The sequence below is a fragment of the Ornithodoros turicata genome, unplaced genomic scaffold, assembly GCF_037126465.1.
Source record: "Ornithodoros turicata isolate Travis unplaced genomic scaffold, ASM3712646v1 ctg00001158.1, whole genome shotgun sequence".
Lineage (NCBI taxonomy): Eukaryota > Metazoa > Arthropoda > Arachnida > Ixodida > Argasidae > Ornithodoros > Ornithodoros turicata.
The window spans coordinates 119,442-140,938 of NW_026999481.1; the positions used below are offsets into that span (position 1 = coordinate 119,442).

General features: G+C 45.4%; 1 protein-coding gene across 1 annotated transcript in view; it reads right to left on the reverse strand.

Moving 5' to 3' along the window:
• LOC135376570 (uncharacterized) overlaps window positions 1-599 on the reverse strand; it is a 33,433-nt gene extending 32,834 nt beyond the window's left edge. The window contains exon 1 of the mRNA XM_064609106.1: window positions 353-599. Within this exon, the coding sequence (XP_064465176.1) occupies window positions 353-424 (72 nt within the window). The 5' untranslated portion in view covers window positions 425-599. The remainder of the gene's footprint in view (window positions 1-352) is intronic.
• Between the last annotated feature and the right edge of the window lie 20,898 nt (window positions 600-21,497).

Below are 21,497 nucleotides of genomic sequence, written 5' to 3' on the forward strand. Positions count from 1 at the left end.
GCAACCTTTGTAAATGCGGCCCTTTAGTGTCTGCGAAGGGAAGACAAAAAGGGAAGGATAGTCTGAAACTGGGTGGAAGATTCTCTGTCGGAGCGAAAGACAGGTCGGAAACGAATATAGCGTTCCAAAGTTCGTGCCTTATTTATGCCCATTAATGATGTACTGAACTCGAAACACGGAATACCGCGATATCAACATCCCTTGGAAACATGTTCCAATAATTTGTTGCTGCTGTGAAATTGCCTTGCCCTCAACCTGGTTTCATGCCAGCACCTTGGCTCACTATATTCCCTCTCTAGGAATAGGCCCACTGATGCTAATGCATGTCTGGAAGCAGAGTATAAGGTCGTACCACATAGGTGTCGTAAACTTTCATCTTCAGCTTGATCTTATTTTCTGCAAAGGCTGCATTCATCTGGAACATAAGAAGAGAGATAGACAGTGTTCGTTAATTCGTATGTTATGCACTGTTTTTGCCATACCTTGTTGGATTTTTGTCATACGCGTCGAACTTGTGATTTTTAGATTACATAGCGGTACAAATTAAAGAAAATAATCAACTTCGTCCAAGAATAAGTTCCAACAACATCGTATAGTGTGGCTAATGGCGAGTTCCATTGAGAGCGAAAATCAATTTACTACCGCATTGGGTGGGGTTTAAGCAGTGTTGTACAGCTTGGGACAAGAGTTCACGGAACAGCACAGTGCCGCATCTCTACATTGCAGTGACATCCAAGCACGAAAACAAGGGCAGACATACATACTGATACATGAATAGAATAGTCAGTCACCCGTTTTTGACTGGGATTGTGGTGGGTTCGAGTACCGCCTACTGCTCTGTCTGAGGTTTTCCCGGGGTTTTCCGGAGACTTTCATGACGAATGTCGGCCAAGTTCCCCCTGAAGTCGGCCCACGACGCATACAAACTCCGCTGCCCCCAACTTCTTTATGCTGTCTCAGGTTCACCTGTCCACATCTGTACGCCGCTCATAGCCACAGTTGCATCGCGGCGCTCATACGGAATAGAAAAAGTTTCATAATTGACCTCTTCCTGGCATAATATAGATGACCACTGCGATGAAGACATGCGCCAGTGCCGTGCATGTCAACTATTGTCTCAAGCTGTACATGGCGGTACCGGACATGGACATATACCGCTCTGTGTTCAGTTTGTGAGTAGAGATCTCGCAACGTTGCAACATTTTCCGCTGCAAATATGGGTAGCTGTGGGCTCTCTCAGCGACTTTCTGTAAAGCACATAACTGAAAAACAGCAATGAAGCTTCCTTTTGAAGCTTGAACTTTCGCGTGTTGACCACGAGAAAGCTTTTAGTGACGTTTTGGAATGCCCGTTATCATTTTTGAATTGTTCTCTACTAGTTGACCTGATTTTTCCGGGTGAACTGAGGTGTACCTCATCTACTTCTATAATATGGAAAATACAGGGCACCCAGGACTAACGCGATGGCAATCCTTGAACTTCAACAAAACAAAACAAATAAAATGCGAGGACACCTTGAAATTGCGTGTAATGCTTTGCCAATATGGGTCAAATGTAGGAGCTTACTAGAGAGGATAACACGCTGCGGGTTTGGCATTAAAGAGGCCATGAAATGGTTAACGCGAAATCTGAGTACTCTGCAGGAAATCGTTCTCATGATCCGATCCCTAACTATCGTACACACGTCGACATTTACCCGTATTCAGTACAAGGAAGGCGCAGTTACCAGGCAACAAAAATAGCGGTGCGTGACAGCCGGATAGATGCCTTCGAAACGCCAGCTGAACAGCAGGCTAACCTTTTCCGCGACTTTCAACTTTCATCGTTAATTTCTTTGTTCATGTGGTCTCTGTAAATCTTTGTGCCTGCTCTTGTCAATATTGTACTGTTATTAAATTACTAAGGTTAAACATTTCCCTATGTATTCCGTAATCGCTCTTAAACTTGTTGCGGCGAACCTCCTCATCCCATTGTCATTCATGTAGTTGTTGTTAGGCAACTAATAAATCAATGAATGCATTTCAAGGTTGCATAATACGGCAACTGTTCACCTTCAACCGGGAAACCAAGTAAGTGGTCATTTTTATCCTGTGGTTTATCCCAGATGCCCTAAATCACCATTTTCCGCTTCCTACAGCTGATGCTATGCCCGAGAACACACACGGTCCTCATGACGTCCTCACAGTGTCATCATGTATCGAGCTGTATCCCCAGAACGTCCTATGGATAACGCTCGTGGACTGTTCTTGAAGAGTAATTCAGATTCGTCCTGTGCCCGCCCCTATAGGTGGATAGCGGGGCGAGTAATGATACTTCGTTTAATTTACATGCTCAGACTCCCTAACACATTTGTTCTGTTTTGCTTTTTCCGGCCGATCCTGAGACATGGTAGACATTTCTCTTAAATAAAGAGTATTCCAACGTACAACCCTCTGGCTTCAAAAAGGATGACTGAGGATACATGGAGTATTTCTCGTGGAAAGGACAGCAACGCGCGGTTATGTTGCACTGCAAGAAACATAGACATAGTGATCCAGAGCTAATACTTCGATCAATTCCTCGCTTGGAGTATTTCTTTTTTATTTTCGTAATCGAAAGAAACATGTACAGCTCACCCTTGGTTTTGTGTCGCAGGCGAGCAGGCACTCGAATTTACGGTTGGTCGAGTTCTAAGCAATTAATAGGATCTGTTTTCGCTTCGGAAGAGAATAACACTGAAAACATCACTTGGCGCTTGTTTCTGTGTGACTCCTTGCTGCCCGTCCTGTAAAACTTTGCAGCACTTTTTGCACCTTATTCCTTTTTATTTTATTCGACAGAAGGACATGTCTCGTTCGGCTGACACTCATGAATTTTTGAATTGTGTGAGCGAGAGCTTACTACAATCTGTTAAGGGAAGGGAGAGAGCGTAGCGTGAGCCTGGGAGAGGAGATGGTAGGGTTACCGTAGTGCATGCGTTATCCCATCAACCTAAGAAGATTAGTCAGGAGCAGGATGCGTCAGTGGTGCAGGCTTCATAGACGGTGTCGAGTTTTTAACGCCCGTGTTGCGGGAAGAAGCATGCAGGGGATTTTGTTTAGTGCAGAACAGGAGTAGTGTATTAGATACAACTGTAGTGTGGATGATGCTATATTGGCCCGCTGCGAGGTGGGTGAATGACAGATTAAGAGAGCATGCGCATGGGGTTCGGTCGGCCCAGTCTGGCCATTGCGCAGTTCACTGTGCCGCTGCACCTGTCAGCCGGATTGTTGTATGACCTTCAGCGTTCTCAACGACTCACTAGCGTTTGTTAGAAACGTATTACGTACACGATTCGTTAGAAGTAGAAATATTTCTCAGAGAACCGAGAGGATGGCGGGTGAAGATCAACGGCATGTGTTAATGAAGGAGTCTCTCTCCAGTGGGTACGACTGTAATATCAGCTTCGAGGGCTGTGTTACCTGTTACTTTCGACAATACCAAAGCCATGTAGGTACCGCAATACGTGTTTGAGCGCGCCCGCAGACCGTGTATCACCAGAAGCACAACCGGAACCATGTGGACTCGGATTGGATTAGATAAATAGCGTAGTATGGCTTGAACTGTCTCGATAGTCGACAAAGCCACTATTGTTAGGTGGACGCGTGAGCTAGGCTATCGCAAGTGCAAGCACGCACTTCTGTTTTAGTATTGTTGCTGTTCAATATGGGGGGGGGGGGATAATTGGTGCACAGCGGCGCAGGAAATTAAATATTTTGACTTTTTTAACAGAATGTAGCAGGACATCGCCCGGGCGCAAAAATGCGCAATCGGCTCAGAAATCACACCCCTGCAAATATATAAGGTCAAGAGATATGGAGCGGGGAGAGGAAGTCGCATAGACAGCTCTTCAGAAGAGAATATGTCGCCGGATATGGTGATTCATTGAGCTGTTAGAAATGAACAAAACACGGAAGAAAACTCCGTGGCAGACAAGGTTGTTTTACGGTTTTGTTTTTCGCTTCCCTTATGGTACAGTTATTCCCCGAATGTTGAAGTAGAAAGAATAATCTAGTGCAGAGAGGGAAATCTGCGAAACATTCAATTAGGACAGAATAAAAAGACAAACGAAGTCGCGAAGCACCCGGGGCGAGGACCACAGAGAGACTGACACAACCTGCCTGACACAACCTGCCGTCGACACAATCGCCAATGCTATGCGGAATTTTTTTTTCATTTCATTTCATTTATTTCACCTTAAATGCCCATGCGGGCTTTACATAAGGGAGTGGATAAATTGACAATATGAACATTTACAAACATGATGCAAACCTGAATTTACATGAAAAAAGAAAAATAATAATTCAAAATAAATGAGAGCCACAAAAAGTACACCGTACATAATAAGCCATTAATGCAAAAAAATATGAATACAAAAGTGAACATCGTAGTAAAAACACATTAGCAAAGGGGATATGATGACAACTGTGAGCCAAATGAAGCACTGTCCTGATATGTTTAATAGTGATTCGGGTAGACCATTCCATTCGCTTATTGCGAGAGACAGAAATGAGTTAGAGTAAGCTAATGTTCTGCATTGAGGACGTCTTATTTTGTATGGATGATCAATGCGAGATGACACGTAGTCAAGCGGTGTTATGAGGATGTCCTTAAGGAATGGAAGGTGATGGTAAATTCTGTGTAGTAGTGTGAGACGTGCGACCTTGCGACGGATGTTAAGTAGAAGTAACTAAAGACTAGATTTCATTTCTGTTATGCTGGAATGACGAGAATAATTAGAGCATATGAAGCGACAGGCATGGTTTTGAACGCTCTCGAGCTCACGCGAAAGATAGTCTTGGTGAGGGTTCCAGATGGATGAGGCATATTCTAACTTACTGCGGATGAGTGATTCGTAAGCCACTTTCTTTACTGTGATGGGAGCATGTTTAAGATTGCGCCTGAGATCGCCGAGGGTTCTGTTAGCGTTGGCGGTGAGCTTGGTTATGTGTTCCTTCCAGGACATATCAGAGATGAAGGTGATTCCAAGATAAGTTAAGGAGGTTACGGACTCAATGGGGAGGTCGTTAATGTAATAAGCAAAGCTAGGAACGTTTTCTCGTAAAATGAACGACCTTGCACTTCGAGCTGTTTAGTTCATTTGCCATCCGGAACACCAGTTCTGAAAGCGGCGAAGGTCGTCCTGAAGCAGTGATTGATCGGAGGAGAAGATATTTTTCTGTAAATGACACAGTCGTCGGCAAATAGACAGACCATCAGGTAGATCGTTAATGAAGATCAAAAAGAGGAGTGGGCCCAAGACAGTTCCGTGGGACGCCTGAGATAACGCGTGACCCAGGGGAAGAGCAATTATTGACAGATGTGTATTCATGTCTGTCATGGAAATCGCGAATCCAAGCAACGACGGGCGGGTTTATACGTAGGCGGGCTAACGTGTAAAGTAATCGTTCATGAGGCACACGATCAAAGGCCTTGAAAAAGTCTATAAAAATGGCGTCAGTTAGGCAGTTATGATCCATGTTGGAAAGTAGATTATTAGAAAAGCTAGATAATTGTGTCTCACACGAGAAATTTTTGCGGAATCCGTGTTGGAATGGTGAGAGAAGGTTATTAGTTTCCAAGAATGATATTAGGTTTGAAAATAGGACGTGTTTCATTATTTTTGAACAGACATTAGTAAGGCGAATGGGACGATAGTTCGTCAGCTGGTTACGTTCGCCAGATTTAAAGATCGGGGCGAGCTTGCCTACCTTGCAGTCGCTGGGCACGGCTTCAGTTAGTAATGATTGGGAGAAAATGAGGGACAGGAAGCTACTGCAGGGGTTTTTAATGCTGTTGAGTACTTTTGCGTTAATTTCGTCAATACCTGCGGCAGAGGGCTTTAATCTGTCAATGATATTCACTATTCCATCAGCATTAATCACGACGGGTGGCATCATTTCATGAGTAAGAGGAGGGAGAGACGGCACAGAAGACGCGTCCTCACGCGTAAATACAGAAGCAAAGAACTTATTAAATGCAAGAGTTTTTGTTTGTTTGTCGATGGTCTCATGGCAAACAGTACTCGTGTTAGTCTACATGACCGGAAACTTAGATGATGAAGGTAGACATCGGAGTTTCTGCATTTCTCGCTTCGTTTATGGTCAGAAAGCCGGTCATTAAGACAGCGGGAAGTCAGTTGCACATATATCGTCCTACAGGAGAAAGGGTGTAGAGTAGACGGCATTCTTGCAGTGCGGCATATACCGGTTGTTTCACGAAGGTCTCCAGGCTTGATAGTTCGTAAAGAGGTGGGGCCATCGAAGAAATTTCTTTTTCGTAAACATGCTTGGGACATGGGTCATCAACTGAGTCGTGAGCGGATCATATGGACACGCTCACTAAGTAGTCAATCATCATAATTTTTAAAGTTTACTTTGCACGCATTCAAGACAACTGTTTCCCGTATCGGCACCTTCAGCGAAACATATTCAAAGAAACAAAAAACAAACGTGTCACGTTCATATACAATGCCAAGCATAGCAATGCATATCTTGCTGCTGTTCCTAATCTTCCGTCGCCCCGTGTTATGTACTAATCGGATGAACACGACATAGACAGCCGGATAGCTGATTGAAAGAGCACATTGGTGCACTACTCCGCGCAAGAAATATGTAAACCGAAACCGATTAATTGCTCGAAAAAGTCCTATGCGTCGACGAGTTTTTTTTTTTTTTTTACGAATTTTCTCGCTGAAGGTCCCCATACATAAAACAGATATACCGTAGGTGTGTGAAATAAAATTGAAAAATGGGATGTGTATTTTATTCGTGAGAGTATGCAAATGAGCCGCTCACAACTCAGTTCACGGCAGATGTCTTAACCAAAAAGAAAGGTCCGCTTTGGTGTTTACGAATTATTCAGCCGAGGTCCTTTCGTTAAACACCCGGTAGAGCAGACGCATCCGTGCTACACCTGACTTTAGGTACTCTGGTGTTTTTTTTGCATAGTGGAGGGCGCGTATTTGGCTGGGTAATCACCATCATCATCATGATCAAATCAAGTTGTTTTCCTGAAACGGTAGGACAAGCAGGACAATCACCCAGCAAGTAGAATGCATCCTAGTGATGAATTCGGGACAAGTTCATTTTGTTGAGTTTGGGGTCCGGTGAACGTCAGGAAGTGGACTCAATCAAGTATTTCGTATCCATTTGCTTAAAAAAAGTACAGAGTTCTATAGCTTTCACAGCAAGCTCTATCATGAAGACAACCTCTCCCACAATGTGAGAAACATACCTTCTCTCTACACATTCCCACCATACGCAGTACGTACATCTATTTCACACTTACCATGTTAAGCTGGCTTTGTGCATATATCAGGAATTGTTCCTTCGATATCGTACTGTAGCTGTGGTCACCGACGAAGAGGACTGTGATAGGACGCGTTTCAGCCAGTTAGTCAGTTCTTCGTCGGTCAGGGGACGCCTTGTAGCTGTAATTGAATATGAAAGCATCAGTGGCACTCTGCTCATATTTACGTGTTACTCTAGCTCCTATTTGTTTGTCATGTTGAAGGTTAAGTGCGCCTCGTGAAATGGATTCAATGGGAACTGTGTGGGGCCAACGTGCATAAACAGTTGTACAGCAGCACAACATTTGTACTCTCCCGCCATTGGTGCAGGATTCGTTCTTATGCAGATATTAAGATTTTTATGACCGGAAGTGAATTATGAGTTAAAATAACATTTGGTATGAGTTACATTAATGCGTTAATTTGATGGAACGGACTACAGCTAATCGATATCGATTTCTATTGCCAAATAGTAATTTTTCAGTTCATTTACTTTTTGCCATCGTCTTACCAAGTGATCGGCATGTTTTGCGTCTAAAGGCGCATAACGGGTGGAGTTGTGCTAGCCGGCGATACTGAATGGTGCGCGTTCCCAACCCGCGCACGTCAAAGAGAGAGACAGTATGGGTGTAGTGGCACGAAAGCGGTAAAGGGAAAAGAGTGCTATAACTATGGTGAGTGTGTGAGAGATGAGGATAAGAGAGAGAGAGGGAGGATGACGATAACAAGTGAGTGCGGCAGTTAAAAGCTATCTACAATTATGAGCAATCAGATGATCCAGGATAACAGATTTACATGATGAGTTAGATGACAAAGACTAAAAGCGGGGCAATGCTGAACATCTACATCTGACACGAGTCAGTACGACTGAGGTTTTCGAGTTTGGAACCGCACTGCGAATAACTTCATTTTAATGAATACTATCAGTCAAAGTTCCTTGCTTCATCTGCTACTGCAGACGTTCGTGTGCTACTCAGTCTGTGCAAGCATCTGCTGGGACTTCGAGGCTCTTTGTGCAACGGACTTTTGGCCTTTAGCCGGAAGAGATGCCTTCACGTGTGCCTCCTTCATTTTTGGAAACACGCCAGTTGTCGATTGGACAATTCGTAGCGATTCTAGGGAGCACAGAGTGTCACGGTTCGAGTCTCGTTGATCCGTCCGCAAGTGATGAGAGAAGTCCCATCGAATATTTCCAACAGACGTAACCGGGCATTAAAAAAACGTGTAAAACTTTGAAGATGAAACGCCATTGTCTTTGCATGCAGCGGTCCGGCGTAACATTATGCGAATACAAAAATAAGACTCTTGCACGTTCCGTGCTTTTCACGGCTTTCATTACCACTTTACAGGATCAGCGACTCAAAGCTCGCTTTGCTCAACAAGTGTCGTTGGTATCAATAATGCCTTACGTATCGCCGAAGCCTTTCTCCAGGCAGAACGAGAGCCTCGTCAACGCGAACAACACCCACATCAACACATGTAAGTAAAGTGCCAAGTGCCGATATTCGGGAACACAAGAAATGTTCCATTGTCGAGTGTTCCTGTAGTTTCACAAAGGAAAGCTGTACAGTTGGTTTCTAAATGGTACATAGCCAACGCGTGTGCAGAAGGGAACTTCTCATGCGTTATATGGCCGTCGACAGGTAAGGACTAGAAGTAGGACGAATCCACAATTTTACCAATCCAAATCCAAAGACGGTTCTGCGACTCCACCACGCCTACGATTCTAGAATCGACTTCGTAAATGTAAACTATGACGTTGTTCATCGACTGCAGGAGAAACTCCCGAGTATGCATTGTTTCAATAAAAGTAACAAACGATCAAAACCGAAACCATATTGCCTTTAAGCGTGTAATGGGAGAGTTCCTTCCTGAACTCCTTCAGTCCAGAACAATGCAACCACACACCACACAGATCTATTTGGTTTTCTGTGGACACCGGAGGCGCAACCTTTAAAAATATACAAATAAATGGGCTTGGTGGATCGAAATGCTCTTATTCGCCGTTTTGGGCAATGGGATTCGAGGATTCGGAGATTCTATTGGTCCATCCCTTGCGAACACTGTGATGACTTTTCGAGATGAGGATCAAGTATTGGCATAAACGTCACCGTGACAGAGGTTCGACTAATGGTCGACACACTATTACTGTGTAATATAATGGAGGGATATATGACTTAAGCTGGGAAAGCTGAGCCTAGATCCCACTGCTCAACAACTCTCAACAAAGACACTTCCTAATCATTCGATGCCGTTGAAATGTGAGGGTTTGATGGAAGTAGCAGCTAGTTCATCAACTCTGCAACCTGAAACGCTCTTCAACGACTTCAAAAGCGTCAGTAGAGGTCAAACATCTAGGACAAGTCGCACAGGCAAAGAAGTTTCAGCTATCACCGCATATGTCTTGGCATTTGCTAATATGCGAGCGCCGGAAACCGTGACCGAGCTTTATTTTGTTCGGTACTGCGGATAGTGAAGAGTACTGTGAAGACATTTCCGAATCTCTGGAATTATGAGATTGCCTTTCACTTGCATGCGCTAAAGTCCTTCAGGATAATAGACGATATGTCTGGCCTACCGATCCTTGGACACACTTCGACCCCACCAAGACCGTCTACTTGGCGGAGGATGCACTTAGGCATTGGTGCGGTGATCTACTACAAGATTAGTGGCAAGGATTCATTAGTGGCAAGTCATTCGTCCACGTTTGGCAGACAACAGAGCGGTTTAGCAGGTCGTTGGTAACGTTGGTAATGTGACTTGCGTCGAATCGTATCAACCAGAACCAATCAGCGGATGTGTTTCTGAGTCACGCACCAGTGCAATTGATTCCGATAGGCACGATAACCTTATCAACGGCATACTAAAACTCGCATGCCGAATGATGCGAGTTATGAGCCGAATGATGCCACATGCGCCGAATGATATTAAGCCCACAAGCAGAAGGAACCTCTTTGCATGATTTTTAAGCATAAAGAAGTTGCACCATCACAGCTCCGCCAAATAGTTCGTTCTCTATTCGAACCACAAGCCATTTACCGCAATTATTGGAATACGTCTGCTTCCAGTCACTGCGGCAAACAGCTAGAATGCTGTGTTGGGTTCTTACACTCCGGGGGTTCTATGTGGAATCACGGGTTCGTTTGGAAATTGGGACAGACTGCCAAGACTTCTGCTGTGTGTAGGTGGCCCGCCCACTGTTCCTTCTTGTTCCTTTTTTGTATATTTTCTTCCGGGCTCAATATGTGTATGGACCGGCAGCAGGATCACACCTTCTATGTGTTGCAGTACTTTGTTGGCGACGATTACATCAGTTGCAATGGTTATGCTCCTTTGAACGTTCCTGAAGTTGTGTCATGGTTCTGCTTGGCCAACTGATGGCTTTCCACACAAATCGGCAACGTTCTTCAACTGCGAGGTTCTCACACGGCCACGTTTGCGGTTCAAAGGTGTACTTTTTTGCTCGTTTGTAGACCAATTGACCAACTGACCTAAAAACAAATTCAAGCGCAACACCAGCGCAATGCGAGGAGGAGGTGGATGAGGCGCTCTGGTTCTACGACAGTGGATCGAAAGCCCACAAGTGGCATCCATCCGCGATGCGGGCCATTTTGTGGAGCAAAATGTAAGTAGTCCAGCTCTGCTCTGAGGGAGTGTATTCTATGTATGGTATTGTTGTTCAGGAAGCGATAGCCACTGTCGCCGCATATCATGCAGCACAGGAACAGCCGTCCAGCAACCACCGCGATAGCCCAACTACCTGCCTGTATAGCACTACGTCCCCACCTTGTACAGCATCGGACAAGAGAGACCATGAGCGCCCTCGTGAATCGAGTGACCGTGGAACAAAGTGCAGGCATCTATCGACGAACTCTTTTGTACGTATTCAATAAAGATGTTTCAGTGAAAGGGTCTCGTCAAAGTTATTCGGACTGTTTAATGCATTGCATGTCGATAACCAAGTGGTATTTCAATAAGTCGGTGACAAAGTTCACGATGTAGACTGCTTGCAAATGTCGCTGTTTCCGCAGGGCGTACTTAATATGAGGAATGGCACGAGCGAGAAGGTCGACGGTGTCTGCAGCGATGTAGTTGAATTCTGCATTGGCCAAGCTCACAAATTCGCTCATCAGTCCCAGGGGTCCGTCTGGAACCGTTATACAGATGTTCTTGCAACGGGCGTAGATCCGACGCACCATCTCCTGCAGCGGCCCCGGCGAGATCTCTACTATATTGCCAAAGCCTACCCTGTCTATCACGTAGCGAAAAGCAGTGATGACCAGCTCATTCTGGGGACTTTCGCTTTTGAAACATACCTTCTCCACTTCTTCCGAAGAAGCATGGGTGCGGGAACAATTTTGAAATGAGTGATAGCTGAACATCTTCACGTATTGATGACGCGAGCGCGGTGTGCGCTGCCTTGATACAGATAAACGCGCGCAAAGAAATGAGAGCGAAACCGAAACGAAGAAGCCACCCATCGTCGCTAGGAGCGCGCGCGCGCAGCGGGAGGAGCATAGAGTGAAACCGAAACCACCTGCGGTGGGTGGCGCAGAGGGTGCTAGGAGCGCGCCCGTGGGTAGCTGCTGCGGCGCGGCGTCCCAGTCAGTTGCTCGCTGGCTGTCGTGGAGAGCAGGCGTGCGGTCAATTGCTTCGAGTCCCCGCGCCCGCTCAGTTTCTGCCTGGCTCTCTGATGGAGCAGTTGCACCGTCGCCATGGGGGAAAAGGTGAGTGATTTGCCGATGTTTGCGTGATGTTTTGCCGCGCTCTTTTTCTCGCATCTTTGCCGTGCCCCGTGTTTAGATTTGTTTAGCGATGACCAACGAGTGATTTGCCGATGTTTCTGTGTTGTTTGACCGCGCTCGAGTTAAGCCTTTTCTCACATGTTTGCCGTACACGCATGTTTACACTTGTTTAGCAGTGAGCCAGCCTTTTGTTCGCGTTGGCGCATGTTTAGTGATGTGTGCCCAGTGGTTCCCGCCTTGTGTTAGCTGCATAGTGTTGTGACGCTGTGGTTAGGCCTAACCGATCGCCCCTAAGCCTTTTCCCCGATGTGTAGTTTTCCCCGTGCTGTTTAGCAGTAGCGGTTAGACCTTTTCTCTCGCATGCCTAGACTTGTTTAACAGTGTTGCCATTTTTACCTGTCGCTAGTATCTTCTTGTTTGCTGTCTTTCTCGCATAGAGCGGTGATGGTGGCGCCATCTGGTGTGATGCCTTGCAACTAAGTGGCCACATGTCGTCGATCTCTGCAACTGCCCGTTGCCAACTACCAACATGGCGGGCGCTTCGGAGCAGTTTTCATCGCCACGGCGTCGTTGATTTTTGAATAACTTGTTCCTCTCCACTCTATTCTATCTCTTTTCTTTTTACTTTTTTATGGACGGAGGTTGCCGCCAACTTACAGCTTGGTCTGGACATGCGATACATGCTCCACAATTAGTGTATGACTCCCTGGAGGGTGCCGATGAATCTGGGGTCCCAATTAGCTCTAATTACTATTAAATCGTCCCTTTAGACGAATGTTATGCGTTGTCATGCGTTGGCTGCGAAGTCCAGCGTTGGCGTTTTGGCGATGTCATGCGTTGGCCTGCTGTCTGTGTCCAGTTATTACTACTATCGGCTGCCTAGTTGCGAACCCGAACATGGTAGCCCTGAATCAACGCGAAGGCAGCGTACGTCTGCACCATCATTCCCTCGAACACGTACTCTGAACTTCCCATTCCTTCAGCCACACTGAGCCCGAGGCCTACACACCTCGAAAGACTGTGACATGGTCCCTTTCTTCTGACCGTCTCCAGCCGGACGACACTCTAGATGGGGGAGCCCTGTTGCATCCCTCTGTGGACGCCATCAAGGTGACGCCGCCGCAATAAACGTGTCTGCCAGTTGCCACCTGCCTGGTGCACAGCACAGACCAATGTCCTTCTTATGTACCCCAGAGACAGTGTCACAAAGGACACTGTCAGACTGAACAAGGGTACTCTCAGATAGACAAAGAGGCTATAAGCATTATATTCGGTGTAAGCAAGAGCTTCCTCAAGTGCAGATCAAAAGCCTTTGATCTCAATATTGGCACGAGACAAGAACATCCCTATACTAGCGGTTGCTAGAATGCAACATTATGCTCTGTACCCGCAAGGGTTTTCAGTAACACATCAAGTACCACAATACAAAACTGCATGGCAGCGCAAATGCCTGTCGCGACTTCCCCGCTCCAGTGAAGGATTTCCACAACTGGGTGATACTGAACTGTTTGAACTACGGTACGTTTTACAGCCTACCTGTGACCTACAATGAAATTGCCTGAGCACAAGAAGGACCCGAGAACTGCAAGAACTAAGCCGTGAACTCAAAACGGGCGTCAACAAAGCCAAGAATGGAACTGGGGTGGTGAAGAGTCCACGCTGCAACAGACTGCATCCTTCGAGCACACTAGAGTGTTAATTCCACCGATCCGTAGCAGCAGGGTCCCTCATGGAACTGCACCGAGGGCACTTCGGAATATCACGAATGAAGGCACTCGCTAGAAGTCTGTGTGGGGGCCAGGCATTGATATAGATTAGATGGTCATAGCTGCACGGAGTGCTTACTACACTGGAAACGGCGCCCTTGTGTCAGGAATTCGATGGAGCAGCGGAAACAGCATGGCAAAGAGTGCATATAGACTATGCAGAGTCCAACAGGAAGTAGCTACTCATCTGCGTGGGCATTTTTTTTTTTCAAATTGGCTGGAAGCCTTCAAGCAAGGCTTCATGCAAGGAGCAAGGTCTTCAGGCTTTTTCGATGAACAGTGGAACAAAGGAGATTGCAAATTCACTAAACATGACAAGGCGATCTCAGTGTTCATCGGGAGCCGAAATCTCCTTGGCGTCAGCTGCCACGCCGTGGTCGCGTCTTCCGGTGATGGCAAACCAAAGCCATCAAATGCGTTTCTCTGGAGTGTCTGACTGACAACGTGGATATTTAGGGTAATTGGATTTTTCCATGTTACTTTGGCGTTATGAATGATGGTATTCTTTTTACATGCTTAAAATTCAATCTTAAAATTTGCATAATGTAATTACTCGAGACTACGGACCACCAAGGGACAGGCACAACACCAAGTCTCCCATCGTCTTCCCTATATGGTGTCCGGGGTTTCACATAATGTTTCATGAGCCTTGGTTGCTTCTTAGCATTTTTTTATTGTCTTAAAATTCGGATGTCAATATTTTCTCTTATCCCTACATACGCAAATGTTTCAATTTATGTTCATACTTACTTGTTGTGCTGGTTGTGCTAAGTGTGAGTTTTGGCGTCGTCGTATCCTCTGAGTTCATTTGGGATTGAATTTCGGATGTTAGTATTGTCTGTGATCCTGAACTCTGCAAACTTTTCAATCGATGTTAATACTTACGTCGTTGTAGTGGATGTGCCATGTATGACATTTGGCGTCGTCGATGGGACCCGATGATGGAGTCTCCTGAATCAGTAAAGACGAGCAACTCTTACAAAAATCAGGACTTGGAGCAAACGAATCGGAACTGTGCAGAATAAACGTTGCCGCTAATTTTGAGTTCGAAACAGACAACAGTCTGATCCGTCACAAAATTTGCCACGAGGGACGAAATGTTGTTCGGGAAATCTTATTTGCGGCTAACATGCCTATCAACACGGCAGAACGACAGTCGTAGAAATGGGGAGCAATTAGTAGAGAAACGCTTTCAGCAGATCAGTTTCAGCAGACACATGAGAGACAAATAGTGTATCACCTGCATGATTCTAAACGGATCACTCTTGATCGGATCTCTGCTGTGCATTCTCTGCACTTACGCACAGCCGCCTTGTGGTTATGACTGTGATACATGGAGCACAAGCCAGTAAGGCTGCACTTTTCAGCACAAAAGCGGAAACAGAAAAAGGGTGGTTAGCTAAATAATGATACTGACTCGGCAGTCGGATACATCAATATATCTTGCTGTCTGAAATTTGGCTTTGGCATAAATACGCTACAGGGAGGTCAGGAGGTTATATTATTTCACATTTAACATGCACATACTGGTTGAGGAAGATACTATTTCCAGTGTTCCTACCTTGCTTGAAGAGCATCCAGGTTCTTGCGGCGATGACGAGGATAACCATTGCAAGAAGAAGTAATACACAGGCCAACACCAGGCCTCTGGAAACGAAATAAGCAACAACAAAACGTTAAACATGCGAACTTCTCGAGTTCATCGAAGCTTAGTGGGAGACGCTCTTTAGTTGGTGAGTTCTTACTGCCGCAGTACCGTGGAATAGCATTTTTTTTCCCTTGTGCATTCTCTTTCGACGGTCAAAGTAGCGACACCTAATTCGCATTAATACACGTATGTCTATGGTCCGCCAGATGACATTCTGGCAATGCAACCACGACCGTTGCACCAGTAGCACTAGCTGTGCGAAAACTATCGTAATTAGCCTTAGCTCCATTTCACGAAACGCTTCAAGACATTATTCGCGAGCGAGATATATCAGAGAGATCAGATATACCACAGACATATCATATATGTATGTCAGAAAAGCTCACACATGGTGTCTCCAGAAAAAACACGGGTCGGATTCGATTAGGTTTCATTTGATTTTTGCGACGGACCTTCCACGGATCGGCGATCTAGAGACTAAAGCGTTGCAGCAGCTGTGCAAGATCATGCCGGCTTACAAGCTTCAGTGGTTTAAGAGGGTATCGACATTGCCTTTCCGAAGCTATTTCTGTTCGCCCCCGATATAGTTCATATTATTCGCGACATTAATTACCTTCCTATTTAATGTTATGATGGAATGCGAAAAGTAACCACTAAAGCAAAGTTTTTGCTTATAATACCAACCAACATACTCGACGTGGTAGTGATACCATCACGTGTACAATATCATACGCAGCAGAAAGTACACTTTATTCTTACTGGTTTAGCGATACACTGCATTTTGTTGATTTTATTTTTGCAGGGGTCATCAAAGGCAGCATGTAGTCAACAAAGTTTCATCGAGGTGCCATCCTGGTGTCTATACCGCATGTAGCGATGATTACGCTGTTCTCAAAGGGGGTGGAGGTTCTATTTATTTTCACAGGAAAAGTCAGCCGGGGGGGGGCTGTCTTGTTCTTCCTCATTAAGTAATTCCTTAGGGTGTATTCTTGGGGCAGTTAAGAGTAAGGCGATGTGGGGTCCGAGGTCATAAGTGTTGTGCCGTCACACACGCGATGTCACGGACTGCTGAAGAGACCGGTATCAGGAAGGTAGTGAAGAAGCACAGCGGTTACACCACTTCTCCGCGTGCCAATTAGTGTCGAGAGAGAGATGGAGTATCCGAGGCTGGTCAGGCGAGACTTGAACTTGTCGCGAAAGGACTTGGAACGGCGGCATTCGAGAAGAAGGTGACGAATATCTGCCTCAACGTTCCAGATAGAACATAAGGGTGTGGCTTGCTGATCCACTTTGAACAGCAGTGAAGGACTGCGGCTGACGTTGAGGCGGAGGCGATGCGTGACAGATTCTTCCCTCCTTGAGACACGCAGATAGTGTACTCCATTGTTGCGCCAATAAACCTCACTAGTCTGTTCTTAAGGGGATCACGCTTTCTAATGGAAAAGTACTTTTTGTAACAGTCAACTTTTTACTGCACAAAATAATCGAAAACGCAAAATAAATGAGTAAACTGGCTGCAGAACGGCTAGCTCTGTGGTTTTTGATGGGTACGGTGTATTTAGGTTGCGTTCCGGTTTAGATTTGTTTTGGGATTTGTTTTGGTAGCACTTAACATTTGTGTGTAATTTCCGTAGGCTTTCATGCATCTGCTTGTGACCGCCATTGAAACCGTCAGATTGTATTGATGCAGGCGTAAGATATTCATTTTTACTGGTTATCATAGCTAGCCGAGAATAGTAATTTTCTTCATTGTTGCTTAGGATGTCTCAAGTATATTCTGTTCATTTTTGGGGGGGAGTGGGAAACCGTATATCTATTGTTGCATTTGGTATAAAGGTGACCATACATGTAGAGAAGCTCGTCGTATGCCTGGAAGGTTGAGGCTCAAGCCTAGTTCTCACATACGACAACGGCGCACGGCAACAGCAACGGTGACGTGCCGTTGCTGCCGCCGTGTGTGTCGCCGTCTCTCCACCTCGCCGTGCTGTCGTGTTCACGTGATGTCGAACATCACGAGCCGCGGCGAGCAAAGATGGATTTCCACGTGTTCTCCTTGCACGTGTTCTCTGTGTATCCTTAAAATCAGGATGCGACAAATCATACAAATAAGGAAACCTTCTCACAAGTTCAATTAATTTCTCGGCATCAAGCTGAGAAGCCGCCATCTTCATTGGTGCGGGCCGTTCATTCGTTGGATGTGATGTGGGCGGGACCACGGCACGGCAGAACTGGCCTTTTGCCGTGAGACGGCGGCCAGAACGGCGCCATTACGGCGTCGGAACGACACAATTTGCCGTGCCGTTCGCCATTGCCGTGCGCCGTTGTCGTACGTGAGAACTAGGCTTCACAGCCTTGGCAATTGCTTCGCCCTATTTTGCGAAATGAATAAGGAGTCAAAAACACATGGACTTTTCAACGTTGACAAGCCTACAGTTTAGTGAAAGTTGCAGCATCGAGCCTGAAGCATTAAGCAATATCAGACGTCAAGGAATTACCTCAGCAGTATTATGAGCGGACAAATTACTTTTCAAAATAATTGATAGTGTGCAATAGTGAATGAAGAATCATGTTATACAACCTGAATTCGTGTTTCTTTTCAGTTTGTGGGGCGCTGGTGTATGTGAATCATAAGGTTCTGCTGGTTCGCCTTTTCAGGCTAGAAAGGATGGCCGCGTGGGTAGGAAAGACGGCAGTCGTTTGCTGGCTCTGGAGGCAACTCCCTTCATACTTCTCTACCGGTTCGCTGGATTTCTACCTATCTATACATACAAAGTTGACAGTACTTTATTCTTTATTTTTTTCTGCATTAGGCTGACCGTAAACAGACCTCAATTTTCTCTTATTTTTCCCTATCTTTCTCTTACCGTACGGACGGCGTCTGAGTAATGTTTTCATTTACTTTTCCGTAAAATAACAGACATGTTTAGAGTGTAGGAGCATAGCACACACAACATGTGTTATATATTCTTTTTTTGTAACTTGATGTTAGTCTTGCAGCCTCTGCGTGAAAGTATTTTCTCATTAAAATTTAGATGCTCTCAACCATCCTCTCTTTGTTGTACAAAATAATTAGAAACTAAACATGACTATCCATTGTCATTAAATTCGTTTCGTAACACACAAGGAAGAGCACGTTTCTGTCGCGGATGACAGCGTGGCCCTACACGAAAGGTGAACAAAATAACAGCGTAGCGTCAGTCTGTGGTGTACACGCATTCTGTATGCACCTGGTGCCTGCTTTTTCTTCTTTTTCTTTTTTCTAGGACATATATTCATATACGTACTGTGGTACACAGCTAGCTGTTCGGTATTTTCTTTGTCTGTATTTTCAGTGTATGCACACAATCATAATAAAAGGTATTGTATGGATATGTGCTTGATTGTCGCCTGACCTCATCAGTCTCTTCTCTCCACGAGTTCCTCCTCGTGCGAACGGCAAATAACATACAGCCGGAAAATTAAGTGCAATTTATTTGGTGGTTGAGAGCTGATGTACATGATTCTAGTTGCAGGGAACTATAATCGTGTGGTCTACTTTATATAGGCCAGACGGGTCGGTGTGCCAATATTAGGCTTCGAAAACATGCGTCATCTTTGGGTGGCACACCCTCGGGGCATCTGGTCCTGCACTGAAATAGATGTGGGTACAGTCCGACTTTTCAAGATACGGTTGTTGATGTGGTACCACGCAACACAACGAAAATTGTAGAGGCGTAGAAGTGCTTTAGTCAGCCGTCCGTGGCCTTATCGGGGAGGGAAGACTTCTTCCTTGATATCAGCGCATGGAAACCCCTTATCCCTGTATGGGATGACCCTGATTGAGGCTGTTGGTTTCTGAAGGTGGCGGCCGTGGCGTTCCCCAAGCAGCACAGAATGCTGCATATGCACATACCCATACTGGCTGGTCATTGGCGATACGGGTCCAATATTGTACCCATTTTACCAGGATTTTCCCCATATCGGCTCCAATTGGGCAATATGGGCCCGATATTTCCCAGTTTGAACCGATATGGGGAAAATCCTGGATATATGTACCCCATATGCCCGTGTCGAGTCCCTACAGGGGAGAACCCTGTGGCGCAACGCTTCAACGAAGTTGGCGCCACGCCTTCTCGTGGCATGTTTTCACTATCTTCTTTTTTCCACGGATCTTGCCCGACAGAATAAACTTCAGTTCCTACTCGGCACTTCCTCATCACTTCAGTGAACACTTCTTTAGCTTAGCCACTACAGGGTAACTCCCTAGAAGGGATTAATTATTGACTGTAATGACTTTTTTTAGACTTTTGAAAGTATTTCGACCACGTCTCATATAGAATGATATTGAGTAATCTGAGTTGTGTCTCGATAAACGACCAATTGATAACTTGGCTGGACCATTGGATGATTGTATCAGTACGTCTCTATCGGTGACATTCAGTCCGAGACATTACCAGTACCATTAGGATTGCCTCAAGGTTCACTTTTGGGTCGACTTCTTTCTTGGGGTGGGGTTTGCTTTTTTGTCTTTTTAATCTTTCTCAACATTTTATTAGGTAACCTCACACCTACATGTAACTTATACGCAAATCACTTAGGGCTATTGACGACCAGCCACGTCTCGATGGTTCCTTACACGTGTTTTCTCAGTGGGCGGATATCTGGCAGGTGCAGCTGAATGTTTCAAAGTGGGTACCAATGTCCTTTTCTAATAAGAAACCCCATTACGTCATGGATACTACATTCACATATCGCGCTTAGAACGGTTCATGAAGTCACGTACTTCGCTGTTACACTGACTTCGCAACTGCGATAGACCACACATATAGCATTAACAACAAACAGCTAATCGGAAACTGTACTTAAGGGGCACCTTGCGACAGTTCACACAAGGAAGTTAATTATCTGCTTATGTATCCCATGTGCCCTATTTTAAAATAGCCGACGTAATATGGGATGTTTAGATGCTTACACTATGCCTTGCGCATATTTACTTCAAATGACTTAAAGTAGGGCAATTCGATTAACCACCACCGCATATGGACCATGTCTCTCCTCTCTTCGCTGAACTCGATCTTCCATGCTTGCAACTCACCGCAAAATACACAATCTGAAGCATTCAGTTGGTAAGTAATTGTTTCAAGCGTGTCGGTAAGGAATATATCCCATTCAATGGGTTACCACCAGACCCTACTCGACACCACTGTCATGTCAGTTTCCCAAGGTCACATACTAATGCGCAGAAGGTTTCCTTCATCCTGAGAACATCGACTGAACTGACGCATAATGTCGTGGATAGCAAAACCGTTACGAAGTTTGTTGAACAGATTGTTGCATGCACTCCATCGCGCTGTATTGTATCCTATGCGTTCGTTGGTTTAATGTTGTCTTTATTGCCTTGCCTTATGTCGATGTTGTTGATGGCAAAATAGTTACCAAGATAGATGAACCACGCGCTGCATGTTTTGGATTCTATCCGTTCGTTCCTTTAACGCCAGTGTCATACGTATCGCCGTTACAAGTAACGTCGTTACAGTAAGCGATAGTTGCTCGGTATCGGAATGCGTATCGTGATGCTTTCTTAAGTCGGTATCGCAAAAGTATTTCCGTTACAAATTTATGGTAACGCGATCTCTGTATCGTTCCCGGTACCCATAATTCTTAGTGCCCCACCTTTCTTCACTGACCACATTTCTCACTCTTATTCATTCTCATTGGTCCGCCTAGCCCTCGACAAGAAGCTTGCAGAGACGCCTACGTGCTTCGTATCCGGAATTATGGAATTATACCAAACACGTGTTCACCGTTTTTCTTTGAAACTGAAGGAAATAACCACAGTGGGTTCAACAAAAGAGTTTAGGTCAACGAACAGAGGTCAAGACTTCGACAGTGCGCTCTGGATTCCACTGCTAAGCTGCCGTTTCGCACTGAGTCAGGCTCACATACTGTGACATTGTTAACTTCGGATATAGCATTTTTTGGGCATTGGATTCCATGGTATGTGTGGGCCTGACACTAACGCAAATGTCACACTGGCCTTTGTCAGCTGC